This window comes from Leptodactylus fuscus, chromosome 2, assembly GCF_031893055.1.
Source record: "Leptodactylus fuscus isolate aLepFus1 chromosome 2, aLepFus1.hap2, whole genome shotgun sequence".
Lineage (NCBI taxonomy): Eukaryota > Metazoa > Chordata > Amphibia > Anura > Leptodactylidae > Leptodactylus > Leptodactylus fuscus.
This window is the reverse complement of record NC_134266.1, coordinates 89,206,188-89,227,116: the sequence shown is the minus strand read 5'-3', so window position 1 is coordinate 89,227,116 and position 20,929 is coordinate 89,206,188. Positions and strand designations below refer to the sequence as shown.

The 20,929-nt window shown below is 40.9% G+C and overlaps 1 protein-coding gene across 1 annotated transcript in view; it reads left to right on the top strand.

Moving 5' to 3' along the window:
• Nucleotides 1–19,940, top strand: part of PIK3C2B (phosphatidylinositol-4-phosphate 3-kinase catalytic subunit type 2 beta) — a 109,399-nt gene extending 89,459 nt beyond the window's left edge. Inside the window, exons 26-33 of the mRNA XM_075264102.1 lie at nt 827–936; nt 1,033–1,234; nt 2,695–2,819; nt 5,143–5,260; nt 11,115–11,196; nt 13,418–13,524; nt 16,073–16,198; nt 18,311–19,940. Of these exons, the coding sequence (XP_075120203.1) occupies nt 827–936; nt 1,033–1,234; nt 2,695–2,819; nt 5,143–5,260; nt 11,115–11,196; nt 13,418–13,524; nt 16,073–16,198; nt 18,311–18,499 (1,059 nt within the window). The 3' untranslated portion in view covers nt 18,500–19,940. The remainder of the gene's footprint in view (nt 1–826; nt 937–1,032; nt 1,235–2,694; nt 2,820–5,142; nt 5,261–11,114; nt 11,197–13,417; nt 13,525–16,072; nt 16,199–18,310) is intronic.
• The last annotated feature ends 989 nt before the right edge of the window (nt 19,941–20,929 follow it).

Sequence of the window (20,929 nt, the reverse complement as noted above, 5' to 3'; positions counted from 1 at the left end):
TTAATATCAATGGTCTTTTATCTTGATCAGTTACCAATGGATATGACCGTGACAGCAGGAACTGTGTATAGTGTGAACAGGTTATCAGGCATGGACACTACATGTTATGAGAAAATATCCCAGCCACAGTAGGAACCATAGAAAATTCCTGCAATCATGTTTGTATCCATTGACAACTGATTAAGACGAAAGACTGTCACCACTAAGATGTTAGAGAAAATATTTTAACATCTGCAAAAAATGCTGCGAGGAAAGAAACTTGATGTGTTTCCATCAGTCTTTTCTGCAGAGTTTTTCGGCTGCGTCTCTCTACGTGGAGTCTTCTCTATAAGCACATGGCTACACCCTACCAATTAACTCCTTATGCAACAAATGTAAAATCTTGCAGGCCTCAGATTATTCTTTCTCTACCATTGTCAGAATATTTTAGTAAATTGCACAGTGTAAAAATAGAATGAAGACGAATTGGAACAAAAGGCAATGACGTCATATTACAAATATTCACATGTAATAAAATGGTGAGATTTAGTAATATATGAATTGATGAAAGGTGGAGCTCCACATCTGGTTTCATGTTGCAAGTGCAGGTAAAGCTCAGCAAGCAGCAATAATCAATTTGCAGTCACCACTATTTGGCTCCACTGTCTTAAGCCTTTGAAGTAAATACATAGGGTCTGCAACTCTTCCTGCTCCGCTCCATTGGTTTGGATCTGGGTCACCACAACCAGCAGATGTTTTTCTAAATTGCTCCAGAAATCTTTGCAGGCTGTAATTATTGAAGTATTAGCACTTGGTGTAAAGCCTAACCCCTGACTGTCTGCCTTAGATGTTGTCATGTGGAATTCCGGAATTGTCTGACCTGCAGGATTTGAAGTATGTTTATGACGCTTTACGTCCACAAGATACTGAAGCTGATGCCACCACATATTTCACTCGGTAACTTGAGCAGAGCTGTCTTTTTATTCTTATAAATATCAGATTACCAGTAAAATACCAGCAAAAGTCTTATGAGTCTTTGTTTCTCTTCACCAGTCTCATAGAATCCAGTCTGGGATCAGTAGCCACAAAGCTAAACTTCTTCATTCACAATCTGGCACAGCTGAAGTTCAGTGGGTCAGATGAGCGGTTAACACTCTCCTTTGCTCCAAGAACTCACACCATGAAAGCAGATGGGAGGATTCGGGATGTCTTCGTAACACGTTATAAGAAGATATTCAATCCTAACAAAGGATATGTGAGTGAAGGTTTTTATACCCATTGTCTGGGGCAAGATATTGCTTTGGCACTTTTAGGGCTAGTTCAAACGGGGATTCCGCGTGTGCACATTCCGACGCGGCTTTCGGCTCCAGATTAGGCCCAAATGAATGGTCCTAGTCCGGAGGGTGCTGTCGCGAGGCGGACGCGCCATGGCTGAATCAGCCGCGGAATCCGCCTGAAGAAAGGGCAGCTCGCTTCTTTTCCACAAGCGGGAACAAACCGCTAGCAGAAAGAAGAACGCTAGCGGTCTACATAGACCACTATTGTGAGGGGGCGCATTTTGTGGTGGATTCCACGTCAAAATCCGCCTCCTCTTGCCCCATGTGAACTAGCCCTTAAAGGGAGTCTGTCACCAGAAGCCAACATATCAGCCTAGTTCTGCAGATAGATCGATTAGGGTCACTTGAGTCAAAGTGTTTCCCCCTTGTACCTGTGTTGCCACTACATTGCCTTTTTAAATCAATATGCAAATGAACTATTTGGAACATTTACCTCTTGCTCCAAAGAGAAGTGACAACACCCTTACTGGTCCCGAGCTCTGATCTGCATATTGACAAAATAGTTGAGATCTTAGCAACTAAGGCACCAATTCACAAGAGTGAAACACTGTTGGGTTAGGGTCACCTGAATCAGTCTATTTGCAAGGCTGGGTTAATATGCTGGGTTCTGGTAAAAGATTACCTTTAAGAACAAGCAGCTGGAATTTTGTATGTTGCCCCCCACTGTTCCTGAGTAATCAGTGCTGTTAATTTTGGTGTTAATTAAGCTGTGTACAGTCAAGTGGGTGGCCTCAGTCAGGAACAGGTAAGAAGGAGTACGCGCCTGTCCGTGCCTTAAGGCTCCATTAGGCTATATTGTCGGAAACAAGTGCTTATACTAGCGGTCATAATCAGCCCTTCTAACAGTGTCTGCAGCCACCTCATGAACAAGTGCTTGCAAATTCATCAGGTGATCTGTTGAGTTCGGCAGGAGAAAAATTCATTGTTCGTTGGCACACATCACCCTGTTTAATAAGGGCTGTACTGTCATCAAACAATGATAGTATATGCCAGGAAATGGATCGCTTTAGTTGGGTGTTCCTCCTTCGTGTGATCTGCATCAGCCTGTTTAATCAGACCAGTAGTGCAAGCGGTGATTGACACATTTTATAGCTGATCAGTGCTCAGTAAGAAAAATCTCAAAATATCAAGGACTGAAACAGACACCATTGATTGCTCAGGAATGTTGGGGACTAGAGAAATTCCAACTGTATTAGAACCAGTGGAGTCACGTATATTAAAGGAGTCAGAGTTGGCAGAAGTGGTGAAAGGTCCTCTTTAATGGCAGAACACTATACAGTAAGACCTACTAGTTGCTTACATTTATGTTGCTGTATACGTGTATTAGAAATGTGTAGGGGTTAATGTATATGAACAATGTTTGTGTTTCCTGTTATAGGTCTATGTTATTAAAGTGGTACGAGAGGGGCTCCATGAAACTACTCATATACAGAGATCTTTCGAGGAATTCCAGGAGCTGCATAGCAAATTGAGACTACTTTTCCCATCATCACAACTCCCTAGGTAACTCCCTAATCAGAGCTTGGGTGTCTAGTTTTCACAGCTTTCATCACCAGTTTTTTTCAACCTTTTACCAGAAACAGTCAGTGGGCTGAGTGCTACATATACTGTACAATTGTCTAGTTTACAGTCATAGGTGTTGTCCACGTTATTACAGAATGTTGTCAAATGCAGGGAAGGCATTAAGCGGATTTATATATCTACTAGCCTCTGCCCGCGACTTCGTCTGCGTGTTATTGGCGTCGATGATCCGCCTATATTCAGAAAATTGCTGCCATCGACTGTTTCCCTAGTTCGGCGTTTCAGCAGCTCTAAAGATGTCATTTTGCTGCACTTGTTCCTCGCACTGTGCCCTTGATTGTTCCAGCAGCTCACTGGGACGCCATATAATGAACGTGTTGTTGGTGTCAATAATCCACCTACTCTGGCATTTCGGTAGCTGTCAAGCTGGCCTGCCGCTGAACTCATTCCTCGCACTGTGCCCATGATTGTTCAGACATCTCAGCAGCTCACTAGGAAGCCATATAATGAGCGTGTTGTTTGCGTTGATAATCCGCCTGCTCAGGCGTTTCGGCAGCTGTCAAGCTGGCCTGCCGCTAAACTCGTTCCTTGTGCTGTGCCCGTGATTGTTCCAGCATCTCAGCAGCTCGCTGGGACGCCATATAATGAGTGTGTTATTGGCGCCAATGATACCCGTCAGCTCCGCTTGAGGAGAACTCTGTTTACTTCTGGCTACGTTCATAGCTGTCATTGTTTTAGAATTTAGCAACAAGTTAGATTTTCTTTTTCCCGACATGTTTAAAAGTAGCAAACTGCCAATTTGGATTAAAGGTGTTTTCCCATCCAGTGAGTAAGCATGTTGCCTGGAGCAGATCAGATAATATGCAAATGTGTGTACAATCCACTGAGGGTCAGCTGAGTGTTTACACAGAGAGATAACAGCCCTGGCTGAGATAGGGAGCTGCAAGAGCAGTATAATATAGTATGTGAACATAAATGCATAACAGTCGTGAAGCCATGTCATTTACCGGGATAAAAAGTATCCTATGTTTTAATCGAGGTTACAAACTATCTATGTGCCGAAATTGATTCAAATCCGTTCAGCATTTTTTGCGTGATTGACTAACAAACCCACAAACATCCAAACTTTCACATTTATAATATTAGTAGGATACTAGGATACTTAAAATGATCAAGAATTACCATTATTTTAATACAGACTTTCCTGCTGACAGACTCCCATTAAATAACCAATATGGACAAAAAATTTTTTTATTTTTTTGAACCACTTAAAGATTGAGCCAATTTTCATTTTTGTGTATCTGTTTTTTCCACCCCATCTTCCAAGAGCCATAACCTTTTTTTTTTTTTCTGTATTTCGGTACATGATGGCTTATTGTTTGCAGGATAAATTGTACTTTGTAGTGGCACTATTCAGTATCCTGTACACTGACTGTACTGCGAAGCTGAAGAAAAATTCATTATGAGGTGGAATAGGAAAAAAAATGTATTTGTACCAATTTTATCTGGATTTAATTATTTACTTTCAAAAGTATTTATTGAATGACAACAATAGGAGGAAAATACATTGTAAATGGGGCTCCTGAGCCCTATCCATATAGCCCCATACGACCCAAGACATACTATTACATCGTATTGGTCATTACAAGGTTAAGTATCATTGGGGGTTGACCACAGCATTAGCAAAAAAGATAGGGGAAACCCTTCCCCAACTCTATTTGCCAAAAAAATTAGTTATCACATTTCATCCTTCCATGTATGGGCTCGTGGCTAGGAGTCCAATGGGTGGTCTTATTATTCATTGTCAAGTATTTCTTTGTGTGCACTAATGCCGGGAAGGCTGTCTATAACCTGCTGCTTGCAGTTTGGATTATATTTTTATTGTGTCAGGATCCCTTTAAGTTGAAAAAGTGTCAATACAAGCCAAGTAGTGAAGCAAAGGTGAAGAGAGACACATCTGACCACTAGTACATATAACCCTGAATTTGTATGTAGTTACTATGTATAACCCGTGACTTCGTCCGCTGTCCCCTCACCCTTGCGCGAACCACCTGCAGCGTGGCCCATGGCCCCCACGGCCCTTTCCTTTTGGCCGGCGCTGGGCCTTTCCGCAGCATCGTGGGCCGGGACCCCACAGCCCCGCTGCTGCACCTCCGGCCCTCCCCTTTCCCCCCACCCGCGCCCCCGGCCCTTCTTCCTTTATAATAGGTGTGGTCCATCTAAACCTGTACTTCTCAGTTTCCACCTATACAATATTGTATCTTATGCTAACCTTATTTTGTTTTCTAATCTGTCTTTTTCTCAGTTTCACAAGTCGCTTTGTTATTGGTCGTTCTCGTGGAGAGGCCGCAGCGGAGCGCCGGAAGGATGACTTGAATGCGTATATTTGGCACTTGATCCATGCTCCCCCTCAGGTGGCTGAGGTGAGACCAGGTTTTAGCTTTCTGAAATAGCGTTGAGGTTACAAGGTCTATTTATATCTGTGTCTTGCAGTCTGAATGTAAAATGATCTGTGTGTACTTCAGGGTAACAACACCAGAATAGAACTAATGTAACCAACAAACCAATTTCACAGCTCAGTCCCATTCAATTGGATGGGGCTGAGCTGTGATATCAAGTATAGCATCTGTAAGATGTAACTGTGCTGTGCTTGGTTTTGTGTACAGAGTCTGAATACTGCAATCTATTCAAAGAGCTAATAGATGGGGGAAGGGGCCTGATTTAGGACCCTAGCTAACCTTCAATAGAGATGCCATACCAACAATTGTATTCTATATAGATGTATTAGTCATTAAATGAGTTTCTCAATATGAATATATTACAAAATAACCGCTGTCATAGAAAAGTAAATGAACAAATGTTTGTTAGCTCAGAACCAACTCTGACTTCTGAGCTACAGAAATTACAGCAGGCACAACCATGTAAGGGCTCGTTCACATCTACGCCCGGTCTCCGTTCATACAGGTTTCCGTTTCCTGCACAAAACAGAGGCAGGAGACGGAAAGCTGCAGGATTCTTGTTTGAAAGATGTCCGGCCGTGAGCGCCAGTGAGTGTTTTATGCTCTCGCCGCGAAACCGTTTTTTTAAACCAGACACAGAGTCGGACATGCAGTACTCTGTGTCTGGTTTTAAAAAAAACGGATTCGCGGCAGAGAGCATAAAACGCTCACCGGTGCTCACGGCCGGACCCGGTCTGACAGCTTTCTGTCTTCTGCATGCAAAAGTCGGAAACCTGAAAACTGAGTCTGGACGCTAGTGTAAACCCAGCGTCAGTGGTCCGTGTGAGGGATGAGACGGACACACAGGTTTATGCTTCCCTTAGAACAAGCACTGAGGTCAGAGCTAGCAGCTCACTTGTAGGCATTTAATATGGTGAGCAGATTTAATGAAAATAAAAGAATCGGCATACAGCACTCACTGGAATATGTAATGAAATTTCATAACTATTTTAAGAGAATATTTAGCATGTGTATGCAGTGGTGAGAGCTCACTATATTATGTGTATGCAGTGGTGAGAGCTCACTATATTATGTGTATGCAGTGGTGAGAGCTCACTGTAGTATGTCTATGCAGTGGTGAGAGCTCACTATATTATGTGTATGCAGTGGTGAGAGCTCACTGTAGTATGTCTATGCAGTGGTGAGAGCCCACTGTAGTATGTGTATGCAGTGGTGAGAGCTCACTGTAGTATGTCTATGCAGTGGTGAGAGCTCACTGTAGTATGTCTATGCAGGGGTGAGAGCTCACTGTAGTATGTCTATGCAGGGGTGAGAGCTCACTGTAGTATGTGTATGCAGTGGTGAGAGCTCACTGTAGTATGTCTATGCAGTGGTGAGAGCTCACTGTAGTATGTCTATGCAGTGGTGAGAGCTCACTGTAGTATGTCTATGCAGTGGTGAGAGCTCACTATAGTATGTGTATGCAGTGGTGAGAGCTCACTGTAGTATGTCTATGCAGTGGTGAGAGCTCACTGTAGTATGTCTATGCAGTGGTGAGAGCTCACTGTAGTATGTCTATGCAGGGGTGAGAGCTCACTGTAGTATGTGTATGCAGTGGTGAGAGCTCACTGTAGTATGTCTATGCAGTGGTGAGAGCTCACTGTAGTATGTCTATGCAGTGGTGAGAGCTCACTGTAGTATGTCTATGCAGTGGTGAGAGCTCACTATAGTATGTGTATGCAGTGGTGAGAGCTCACTGTAGTATGTCTATGCAGTGGTGAGAGCTCACTGTAGTATGTCTATGCAGTGGTGAGAGCTCACTATAGTATGTCTATGCAGTGGTGAGAGCTCACTATATTATGTGTACGCAGTGGTGAGAGCTCAGTGTAGTATGTGTATGCAGTGGTGAGAGCTCACTATAGTATGTGTACGCAGTGGTGAGAGCTCAGTGTAGTATGTGTATGCAGTGGTGAGAGCTCACTGTAGTATGTGTACGCAGTGGTGAGAGCTCAGTGTAGTATGTGTATGCAGTGGTGAGAGCTCACTGTAGTATGTGTATGCAGTGGTGAGAGCTCACTGTAGTATGTGTATGCAGTGCTGAGAGCTCCCTATAGTATGTGTATGCAGTACGCATCAATATACACAGCTAGACTCTGTTACTGACTCACTATTAAACATATTGGCAGACACAGATTTAAAACTATCATTCATGGCCCCCCCTTCCCCCAACAACAGGTTTTCCATGTGAATGACTTGGATGTTTATAGGAGACATGTGAAGATCAGTGTGTCTATACTCTGATTAGAGATTATTAAAACCCATGCACATACTAAGGCTAAAACTGGGCATGTTTCCTTCTTTATCCTCACACCTTGACACTGCAAAGATGACCCTTAAAGGCCTATAACACTTTTTCTTGCTTATATTATTGGGGGACACAGCACCTTGGCTATACACCTGGCCATTAGGAGTCTGACAGTAGGAATAGCAAAGGATGTCAGCTCCAACTCTCTCCCCAGACAGTATGTCTCTCTCCTACTCTTGCAGTACAAACTGGCTAGCACAGTGTCTGTGGAGAGGGTATAGCCCTTTTTGCTGTTCTTAGTGTTGGCCTGCTAGTGGCCAGGTCTATATCCATGTTGCTGTGTCCCCCAAAGAATACGTAAAAAGGATTTTACAGGGAGTATAAAAATCCATTTTTAGGGAATATGCGCTCTTTAACCACTTCTGAAAGCCTAATTTGTGTATGTGGGAAATTTTCGGTTGCTAGTTGTCTCCATAGCCTATTGATCAAAGCCATAGTGTAGAGATTATCTTTCTGCTCTCCTTTTGCTTGTTTCGGGGTGATAAAAGAGAGTAACAGAGGTACAGAAAATGATACATTCTGGGGGGGGGGGGGGGGGGGGGTTAAACTTTTAAATAATTTTAGATTTTTCTTACTCTCATATTTATGTAAGAATTTTTCTGTGAATCGCTGATAAGCAGTTAATGTTTCACTACATTTGCCTTCTGGCTTAAGCTGCACCTGTCACATTGTTTGCCTTGCTGTAATCTGGCCTCTCTGAAGATCCTTCCCACAGTCTGTTGTTAGTGGAGACAGTTCTCATTATTTCCCTTATGGTCCCATAGATCTAGATGCAAAGCAGTTTACCTAAATGCATCTCCATGTCTTGCTCAGGGCTCGTTCACATCTGCGGCCCAGTCTCCGTACTTAGGTTTCCGTTTCCTGCCTAAAACACAGGCAGGATACGGAAACCTGCAGGAGACTTGAATGGGTGAGAAAGCTGTCCGGCCGTGCGCGGCGGTGAGCGTTTTGCGCTCTCCGCCGCGAAACCGGGTTTTATAATCCGGACACAGAGTCGGACATGCAGTACTCTGTGTCCGGATAAAAAAATCCGGTTTCGCGGCGGAGAGCGCAAAACGCTCACCGCCGCGCACGGCCGGACCCGGTCTGTGGTTTCCGTCTTCTGGCATGCAGAAGACGGAAACCACAGAACGGAGACCCCAGACGCAGGTGTGAACCCAGCGTCAGTCTGTCAAATCTCCTATGATAGTTTGTGTTAACATTTAATCTTGATCTGTTCTCTTGGCGCTTTGTTCTGTCTAAGTCAGTTTATTTATATTTTTACATCTGATCATCTAGGATATTTGATATTCTGGCACCTGTCAGGTCCCATTGGTGTCAGATTAGAGGAATTTTATTTTAGTAGCTTGTTTTCTATATAATGTAATATATTTTCTACACAATGTTAAACAATGTTTAGGCCCAAACATTGCCAAGATGGAAAGGCCCTTTACATTAGCTGGACACAGGGACTGAGAGTGTTAATATACTAGAGAACATAAGGAACTACTGGGGCAGATTAGTTAATCAAACTGTGCCCAAATTCTGGCGCCCATGTCTTGTATGACATTTCATAAAGTAAGTTTATCACCGGCTACTTTAGTGCCACCATTATGCTGTAATGTGAATAAAAATCCTATCTTTACTCAAAGTTAACTCAAAGATGTTCAAAGAATGACTAGAATGACACCAGAATATAATAAAGTAATAAGTGTTTAATATATGAAAAGAGATAATACTTAGCTGTGGTGGTAAACGATGTAGTAGCTCACTGGATGAGGAGCCCCATTATATATCATGCAGTGATATATATATACACCCATTATTTGATTACTTCCAGACATGCTAGAAATCCTTCTTTCTTAGGATTCCAGCCAAGATTATCCAAAACAATAGGCATATAGTTTTCATAGTAACTTTGTGGGAGGGAGAGGGGCTGAGTGGTCAAGCTTATGGTATGAGTGGTCAGCTTATAACTTGACCATTTATGATACAATAACTAGGAATAATGAATAGGAAGTAGAAGTCTCCACATGCCTAATAGGTGGTTTCTCCTTAAGGAGTAACATTATCCCCATAATCTGGTCTCTCAGCCTCTCACTTCTACCAAGTCTGTTCTCTCTACGCTGCGCTGATGAGGTCCAACCAGACCGAAACGGCCGCCCGTAGCTAATAAATTGACTTGGTAAAAATCCCACATTATGCAGTAAAGGCTTCTGGTAAAGTCGAGCAAGAGGGCAGCATAACAGAGGCACTGTCTCCCTGTTTACATCTTGGGAGACAGATTTGCATATTCCTCCCATGATCCCTTATAGTGGAGCGACTATGGCTGTATAAGTCTCCACACACCTAATAGGTGATTTCTCCTTAAGGAGTAACATTAGCCCCACAATAACTTGAAGAAATGCTGTTCAGTAACATCCTATAGAAGTACAATAAGAAATACAATATAGACTGATCAGGCAAGACATTCACCCTTTCATATCACATCCCTAAGACACTGAGTTTTGTGTAAAAGAAAACATGTCCTATTGCTATTCCATATGCAAAGTAGGAACTTGGAGCACTGGAGACGTTCCAGTGGTACTTGGACATCGAAGGTATCTGTTGACAACATGCCCCTAATGCTGTTAATGCAGCCCCATTGGTCTCTGACATCACCAAATCATCAGCGATATGCTAAGCATCACAGTATGTCCTACACATAGTCTGCAGCATGGTCCTACACTCCAAAGACTAGAAGGGCATAATGCGCATGTGCTGGATGTTTACTGATGATCTGATGATGGCAAAGGTCCAGGGGGCGGCACTAAGAACAAACAAGGGCAGATTTTCTACGTATACATTGATGGAATTGAATGTCATTTTTGCTGCACCCTTGGCGCTGTCAAAAACAGCAAAGGTTTGATTTTTTTTTCTTATTCATATTAAAGCCTCTGCAGCACAATGGAGGCTGGGGGAGATGATAGACTCCCTTTAAGTGTTTTGAAAACCTATTGTGCCTCATTCAACAAGAGACATGGCAGAATAAGGGACTGTGTGTTAAAGGGCTTTTTTGGTTAATGTGTATTGATCTATTCTTAGAGCAGACCATCAATATACAATTGATAGGGATCCAACACCTGCGGTGGGGCTTTGTTTTGGGTCATTGACCTGTTGAAAAACAAATTGTGATCCCACTAAGCGAAAACCAGATGAGATGGCACATTGCTGCAGAATGCTGTGGTAGCCGTGCTGGTTAACTGTTACAGCAAACCTCCTACTCCATGCTTCATATTGGGAACCACAGATGAAGAAACCATCTGCTTACCTTTTTCTGCGTTTCGCAAAGATATGGTGGTTAAAACCATATATCTTAAATTTTGACTCGTCACTGGTCTAATGTCCATTCCTTGTGTCACCATGAATATCAACCAAAGTAATAGCACTCAGTAGCCATTTTTCAGTATTTAATGAATTAATCAGTTGTTTCTTGGTTTTTGTGTCTTATTACAGTGTGATCTGGTTTATACGTTTTTCCATACTCTGTCTCGTGATGAAAAGAATGTAAGCAACTCATTAGCACAAAGACCATCAGGTAAAATGTTTTTTGTTAAAAAATTTTTATTAAGCTGATTTTTGCTTACATGCATCCCATCATTTTTATTGATGTAACAGGGTTTTCGGGACTTTAATATTGATGGCTTATCTTTATAGTATAGATGGGTGTCAGACTCCCAGCTGATCAGTTATTTGAAAGGATCTTGGTGCTCAGATGAACACTGCAGCATTGCTTACCAGGCACAGTGCCCTACGTTTTGTAATGCATTTCTGTCGCATTTACATTGAACTACATGTAGTACCAGGTATAGCTAGCACACAATGTACAGTGCTATGACTGGTAATAAAAAGGCTACAGTGCTCACCTGAGTGGAAAACCTGCCAATATGGTATTGATAAATTATCCTAAAGATAGACCATAAATATTAAGGTCATGGAAATGCCTTTAATTATAATGTAAATGGCTACATGGTGGAATTGAAACACTTGAATGAGCAACATGGCCATCTTCCACATACACTATAGTTTCCCAGTTCATGAAGAATCCCTAGTCTAGTTTCAAGATTCTTTAAAGAGGACCTTTCACTAACGCTAAGTATAGCTCTTTAAATTAGTTCATAGGCACTGCTCCACTGATTCTGGCGCAGTTGAATTTATTTTTCTAGCCCCCACCATTCCTGAGCAATCAGTGCTGTTACTTTTAGTGCCTGATATGCTGCTTAGTGTCTGTATTGTCAGAGAGGCGGTGTCAGACAGGAGCAGACTAGGGGTGTGATTCTGAGCTCTGACACTGACTACCTGTAATTGGAGCTCTGAATAACACACTCCTGCCTGGCACCACCCTTCTGATTTTACAGAGCTTAAATAGCACATCAGGCATTAAAACTAACTGCGCTTATTGCTCAGGAATGGTGGGGGCTAGAGAGAAAATTCCAACTGTGCTGGAATCAGTGAAGCAGAGCTGGTCTATAGTCTATAACAGATGCTAAGAACTCGAATGGGTGAAGGTGATGAAAGGTCCTCTTTAATGGGTTGGACATTGACTTGCAAGATAACTGCTCTCCTAGGCCAAGAATAGGTAGCTTTCTTCACTTTGGTGGATTGCTAATCTGAATTGCAAACAGCAATGCTATGTCCATAGACTGACATTAGTAATAGTGCCTAGAAGTAGCTCAAGCTCAGTTTTAAAGCAGTAGTCACTTAAACACATTAAACACTTAAAAATGACATGAACACAAAAATTGAGCGTCAAAAGCTTCATGAAATGAAAAATGACCATGCACAATGCCAAGTATCTGCTCAGGTGGTATAAAAACTGGATTCGCATTTCTCTATGTAGGCAGTTTGATGGACAAACCTGGGTTTGACAATTGTTTGGAGAATGCATGCATAGTGCCTACTGTAAAATGTGGCGGAGGTCAAATGTATGGAGCTGTTTTTTGGGATCTGGATAGGACCCTTATTTCGAGTGACAAGTAATGTTAATGCCACAGCACATAAATACATTTGTATACTTCACCTTCGTGGCATTAGTTTAAGGAAGATTGGTTTGGTGTGAAGGCCTGCATAGGGCCTTAAACTCAAGCCAGTGGAACAGCTTTAGCATGATTTGAAATGCTGATGGTGAATCAAACCTTACTGTCCAGGATTCTCCAAGATACAGCATATTGCATGTGGATATACTCCTGAATCATTGAAAAGTTGTCCCAGGAGAGTGGAGCTGTAACTTAAAGGGCTTCCTGGAAAAATTATATTCATGACCTATCTTTAGGATAGGTCATCAATATCAGATCACATGGGGTCATCAATATCATATCACTTGGGGTCATCCATATCAGATCACAGCTGCCAATCAGCTGTTCTCAGCAGTTGCTATATGGAGGCAGATAGATGTATATTTTCTATGTCGTAACTGTGCTGAATTACTACAACTTGGCCTCTATAAAAATGAACAGAGCTGAGCTGCATAAACTCAGCACATCTACATAGACAGAGTTCTGTTCTCCCTATAGTGGCTGCTGCTAACAGCTAAACAATAAGGACCCTAGTCAGAACTATAGCTTGTCCGGAAATGGGTTGTCCATTCCCCAGTGTTTCATTATAGAAGACACAGATGGGACTCTTGACCACATCAGAGTGTAATTGTCATGTTCAGTCAGTGCAATGAATATTTGAGATGACATATGTGCTTCTTCTAGACGTGTTTGTAATGTTGCTTATTTTTCTAAATTATAAAGATATATATATTTGTGTTTTAGATGCAACGTGGGCCGTTCCTGTGGGTAAAGTTGGAGGAGAGGTCAAACTCTCAATTTCCTACAAGAATGAACAGCTGTTCATCATGGTGATGCATATCCGTAGCCTGGTAAATACAAATCGTATTCAGTACTGAACAATTATAGCTCATTGCGTTACTAAGAAACTGTGGCGCATATTTATTATTTCATTTACAGCAAATATCAAGTGTTAAAAAAGTTAGAAATCTCAATTTTGCAACATTTAAAAGCCAGTTGCAGGAATAATTGTAACAACTGGCGTTTTTTGCCCCTCCCACAGCAGTTTTGCTTACAAGAAAGTGACGTGGGAATTGCAGTACATTTCAGATTATTTACAGCAGTCCCATATACTAGTGTGCCTGCTGGACTGCTGCTCCATTCAAATTTATTCTCAATTTTGTCATGCAGTAAATTGAAATGGGGGACTCTACACTCCCGTTCTAAAGATCATTGGGGCCCAGTGAGCAAATATTTTTAACCTATTAGAGCTGCAACTGCATTGAAAGTGGCAGGAGAAGAATGCTGTTTTCAATGCAGTTTTAACCCCCCATCAACTGCACAGTGGAACAGATAAACTAAGAAATATGCACCAGAATTCTAGTATAATATGAGCAAAAAAAAATGCCAATCATGTTTTACACCTCATTTTCTATGTTTTTAGACATGTTCCAATGGTTTGTGCACCTTGTATGTCATGTGAGTGGGGTGTGGTAAAAAATTATGCTAAGCTGTGAGCCAGACATTGCGCTACAACGTTGGAAGTTGTGCCGTAATTTCAGCCACACTTTTGTCGGAAACTAAGCCAAATAATATGTGAAGTAAAGTTAGACTAGAGGGGCTAAAAGTGCACCTGATTTTCAAACCGCATTGGACACCTGGTGCCCACTGACCTTGTACCTTCTTTTTGTACGACGGCTACCACATGGCGAGATTGGCAAGAGCCATCCTGTTACTTTGACAGCTGGAAGCATTCTGAAGGCTTCCAGACCTGCAATAGTAATATCTCTATTAAGACTGGTCATAGCAAAACTCCCACAGACTGCAATACAGTTGCAAAGGGTTGCAGGCTCAAGCTTGGGCTGATAAAATATAAAATAATAAAAATATAGAGTTTTAAAATAAATAAATAAATATATATATATATATATATATATATATATATATATATATATATATAATTAGTTTTATAAAACACCCTTCATTCCCTAGTATAAATTTACAATGAAACACAAACACATTAGGTACCCCTATGTCTGAAAATTCCCAGTCTGTAAACTTCTAAAAAAAAGTAAATAAAATGTATTGTTTTATATCAGATATATTGTGCCATTCTGGATGGCAGTGATATGAAAATGGAAAATCAAAAAATGTCCCTGGCATTAAGGGGTTAAGAATATCTAGTCGAACTCTGCTCTGTCTAAAAGTTAGACTGTTTTCGTTTATCTGCACCATTGTAAATACCCCCTTTAACCACATTCTGTTTGTAGCAGTCATTCTGCAGTGGACCTGTCTGCAGGAAAAAGAAAGCCAAAGTTAACCATTTTTTGCTGCAGTGTCCCATGCTTCTGGCCCAGGTTTTAGCTTTTGCATTGCAAAGGTCAAAATCCATAGGCAAATATTCAGCAATAATTGACATGGAGCATGTTAAAAACCTGAAGTGTAAGACACTTTGCACTGTGGGGGGTTTTGTGCATTGTGTGCATGGGATTTGCTGAAATCAATGCACAACACTTTTTACTGTACTTTGTAGTGGATTAGCTCACAGCATGTGGCCTTAGCTTAAAATAGAAAATAACAGGTGAATATGTTAAGTATGGGGTGGAAACCTCTTTATGCTCTTATCATTATTTTAACCAGTTTGTAGGCTGTTACAAATAAACAGCACTATTAACCTGTGGCTGTAGGTTCCATCTGTTATGGAACAATAGGGTTTGTTTGATGAGTTGGATGTGTCAGGCATGTATGTTCCCCTGGGGTTATTATACTGGTGTTGCTCTTTAGTTGCACAGTCAGGTAAATTACATCAGCTGCTTTGCTTTGTGTATTGCACTGTGATGACATCATATAAGACCAAGCAATCCACGGGGGGTCTGGCCAATACCGGCGAGGCAGAATGTGTGAACTTGCGTTGCAACATTTTTGTTGTAATATTAAGTTTAAAATGACCTGTACCACGGGAATAAGACAAAGCACCTGCATAAGAAATAACAATAACATTGCATATGAGCAATTGCTCATTAAAAAGACAATACAAGTAGCAGATTTATTATTTCTTTCCTAGGCCATAAAGTGATTAATGTTTTTTCTTTTTAACGTTAAAAAAAATTTAATTAATGGGCACATTGGGGCAGATTTATTAATAATGTTTAATTTGTTTAACATGATCAGTGTGGCTTTTGCTGTATGATAAATTTGGTACATGTTGAAGCAGTTCTATCTAACTGTATGCCAACTCTTGGTTGTCTTACTTTGCAACAGTTTGACCAAATTTTGGCACATCGGTGCATCATAAACCATGCCCTCTCCTACAAGCCACAGTTCTTGGATTTACCAGTTAAACACACAATATCTAACAATCACAAATTAGATGGATAGACAGACAGAGAGATGTCTCACTTTGCATGTGTTTTTGATCAGCCCCTTCAGGATAACAATGAGCCAAATCCATATGTGAAGATCTACCTGTTACCAGATCCACAGAAGACAACAAAAAGGAAAACTAAAGTGGCCAAGAAAACATGCAACCCAACCTATAATGAAATGGTAAGTGTTTGCATAGACTAATAGCTATGAGCTGTAATTCCCTGTCCTATCTTCCTGGAGATGACAGTCAGATGAGATGAAAGCTGACCAACCACTTTAAACCTAACAACTTTGACAGGTTCGACCAACCATCTAATGTGTATGGGGTTGCCTCCCCATTTTCTCTATCTTAGTGATATCAGTCTTGAGTCTTTTATTATCTTAGTGATATCAATCTTATGTCTTGATCAGTTGCCAATGAATACAACGATGTATTTAGGGTCTATCTATGGTCTGGTACAAGTCAGAAAACCAGCCATGATTCCTTTAATGTGGACAGATTATCAAATATGGACTGTGCACAAAAGAGAAGATAATCCTGCCACAACAAAACAAAAAAAGAAACGCGGCTGGGTTTCTGACAAGCATCGGATCATAGAGCTCTTACATTCATGGTTGTAAACAATCAAGACAAAAGACTGACCAATTGTAGGCTAGAGAAAATCTTTAAAGGGATTCAATCATTAAAAAGCAATTTTTTTTGTCCCTAACAAGTAGGAATAGCCTTAAGAAAGGCTATTCTTCTCCTACCTTTAGATGTCTTCTCGCGCTGCCGTTCAGTAGAAATCCCATTTTTCTTCTGTATACAAATGAGTTCTCTCGCAGCACTGGGGGCAGTCCCCAGCACTCAAACAGCACTGGGGGCATCCCCAATGCTGTGAAAGAACTCTCCAGCGATGCCTCTATCTTCGCCTGGAACAGCCTCTCCCTGCATATTCTTCTGGCGCTGGCTTCAAACTTCAAGGCATGCGCAGTTGGCACTGCCTTTATTATTCGTTTACAAATGTGACTCTGTTCATGAAAAAGCCCTTTAATGAAGAATTATTGATTTTGGCTTTGGGTAAAGGTGGCTGATTTTGATCACGTCTTTGTTGACCATCTATCAAGGAATCTTTTGAAGACCAGTCATTCTTTTTTCTGAAGCTGGCCTTAAATATGTGCATGCAGTTGTAATAATGGCGTATTAGAGAAGTCTTTCCAAAAAGGTTAAACATCTGGGTGGGGTCTGACATCCGGACCCCATACAGATCTGCTCTAGAAGTCTTCAGGTATGAGAAGCTGCTAGTGGATGATATTGAAGTGGAGCAGAGGCTGCTAGGAGAAATGATAGGTCATCAGTATGAAAATTCAGTTTGTGGCCAGAAAACCCCTTTTATTTTATCTGTCCTTTTCTGTGCAGCAGAGATCCTTGTATTACGGTACAATCGCAGAACATACTGGATGACACAGTTAAACACAATCCGATACATAGATAAAATAAGGATGAATTTCAAAAGCATTAAGTCTGTATTAGACAGCCAGATGTCAGCCATGAGAAATGCTGATCAATGAGAAACACTTTGATCGGCACTTGTTTGCCTAGTTAGACAGGTCCGTTCGCTTGGTAGGGAGAAACCATCTCTGCTGCATTTGTTCTTCCATCATTGGGTTGCATTTTCGCCAGTCTAAATAGCGCCCTTAGCGTTGCTACATATTGTAGATGAAGAACTGCTTTCACTATTGCATAATGAAATGTATATTGGTTAAACCGTTCTATAGTAACCACATTTACTAGTTTTAGATTTATCAATTTTTTTTTGCTTTTGCATGGGGGTCTAGTGGCTCTGACATCTCCAGGGGGTGTAAATGAAGGGAGTTTCAGCCCCTCTAAGAGTCCGAGAATAAACACCTTTATTTCTGCAGTCAATAAAACTTACTAAATTAATAAATGTGGCTTTATACTTGATGATTTTGGCTTGAGTGATGTGTGTGAGGATGTCTATTCAACATCTTGATCAGATAGAAGCAGCCCTAACTTCACTAAGATGAAGGAACTATGGGGTGTTATATTTTTCCTGTATGAAGTCTAGATGCAGGCCTAAGGTGTGTAGCGTTATCAGTTGTTTTTGAACTCTGGTGTCTGATAGGCAGATTTCATTGGGGTCCAGAGACCTCAAGGATCAGGTATAAACACCCAGGAATCCGGAGAGAGGCCCGGCATCATTTTCCTTCATTGTTTAATAGAATGAGACATTCCTGTTACAGCACATAAGATTTTATTCTGTGAAAATATCTTTTTTTCTTATTTTACAGCTGGTATATGACAGGATTCCTAAAGGAGACCTTCAACAACGTGAGATTTGGCTAACCGTACTCAGTGAAGGAGGATTTTGGGAAAATATCCTCCTTGGAGAAGTCACCATTCGACTTAGAGATATAGACCTCAGTCGGGAGAAGATTTGCTGGTTCAAGCTTGGTTCTGCTAGTCAAATGGATAATTAAAGCACACTGAGTAATTCTTATAGCATGTGTCACCGGTATGGTGACTGCTCTCTAAGATGCCTTGTTTTATTTATAAGGCTATTGTAACCAGACACGAGCTCAAGGAGTTTTAATTGACAGCGGATATTAATATATATTATATTTTTTTCCAAGGGAATTCAAGAGACTGCAAATAATTACTGGCTTCCTTCTAAAGAAGGGTTCAGACAAAGACTGGAAAAAATACAGTATGTTTAATAAGTTTACCTTGTGTCAAGGGAAGCGGTCTAGTACAGAATTAGCCTAAAATTTACTGTTTTGTTTGTTTTTTAATGGACAGCGCTGAAGCATAGGTTTTAGTGGTGTAAATGAATCTGTCCATGACATGATATGGGGATAGGTGGGCATGAACGAGCCTTACTGTGCAAGACGTAGCTCTGAAACTCTTAGACCTGTGCATCCTGGAGAGTTTAGATCACGTTACCAGTGCAAATAGATCTAAGCACCTTTTTTAATGCAGCTGCTTTGGAATTGTATGTATCTTGATTCATACTTCTCGACATTTCGTTTTTAGTGTTGTCGTTGTATTTATTTTATTTCCAAAGCTAGATCTCCTGCTGGGTCTTTTCCTGTAGCCTCTTTTTAACCCAACTAAATATGATCTTGAAGAAAGTAAAGATCCAGTATATCCAAATATTAACAAATAAGAGGACCAATGCCCATTGTACTTAGCGTGGAATAAATATCCCAGAGAATGTTCGTGTATAAGGGCTTGTAGTTCTGTTAAATTATTTTTAAGGCCTGAAGATTGTATATTAGCTATAGGTCTCTTCTCCTTCTGTATACCATCCGGGGAAACACTTGAATCCTGCATTGCTCTGATTTTAAGGTTCTCCACAAGAACTGTATTGAACAAACACCATCCAGATGGACTGCTTTTGTTTTTAGATGTATGAAGATAAATAACATAATGTCAGTATATATGAAAAGTACATGTAAAAATAATATTGTGTAGTTAGAAACAAGGGGGACCATGTGAGGTATCTCCATAGTGGTTATGTTTTTGCACAGGCCAGTGATTGCACTCATAGAATGCTAAGAAATTTTATTGACTGTTATATAATATTCTTACTGAATTTTTGTACTTGAAAGAATTTTCAAAATATTGGGGACATTAAAAAAAAATCTAAACTTCACCAGGCAGTAAAATGTCTGCAAACCATATTCTAGCCTCTCCAAAATATGAAGTAATTCAGGTACTGCTGAAGTTGGAGGTTGCGCCTGTAATCCTCATACAATTTGGACTTGCATACGCTGTCTACACGTTCAGTTAAGAATTTGCTTCCCAAGGAGAGCTGCGTTCAAGAGGTCAGTGATTCATCTGCCCCTGCCTATTACTGACCACTAATGCAAAATTTCTGATAATGTGTATGTGCTGAATAAAAGAAGCTGTTCTGATTTCCACAGTACTCATGTCTAAATATTACTTTATTGGGAGATTATGACTTGTATTCCTGTATACCGTATATACTCGAGTATAAGCCGACCCGAGTATAAGCCGACCCGAATATAAGCCGAGGCCCCTAATTTTACCACAAAAGCTGGAAAAACTTATTGACTCAAGTATAAGCTTGGGGGGGGATGCAGCAGCTACTGCAAAATTTCAAAAATTAAAATAGATACCAATAAAATTACATTAACTGAGACATCATGGTCATGTGCATTATAGCTTGGTAACTCCATGTGCCTCATAGTAATAGCAGTTACTGATATGTGGGACATATGGAGGTAATAATTAGGTATCTTCATAATTAAGGTCCTTTATTAGTACCCCCATGTGTCTCACATATTAGTAAGCCTTATATAGGGCACACAGGGATTAATATGAGGGACATGATGGGGTTAACTGCTATTAATGTGAGGCACATGGAGTTACTGAAACTAAATGAATAACCCCAAATTCCTAACATTACTAGGAATAGTAACCCAGCAGGTACCTGTGTGATTTACTTTCACTTTATTCTAGCTTCCTCTCCTCAATACAGGGCTGCAGCAGGGGCCTCCTGGGCTTTCATCTCTCATGCTAGAGAAGGGGGAGTGTCATATATCATTACTGTAGCACTAAAGGACCTCCCCCTTCATTTAATTTATGCAGGTCCTTGCCACTCCGACGCTGAGTTGGACCCTGACTCGAGTATAAGCCCAGGGGGGCTTTTTCAGCATAAAAACTGTGCTGAAAAAGTCAGCTCATACTCGAGTGTATACGGTAATTTCTATTTTTAAACACTCCTCAAAGTTGAAATTGCAGCACCAAGAAGAAATGTGTTGGAATAATGGAAATCACAGAATCAAATGTAAGTGAGTAAAAAAATGGAAGCAAAATATTCAAAATCTGTCAACTTATTCAGTATCGCGTATAAGCACCACTCACAGAAATAAACTTGCCTACAT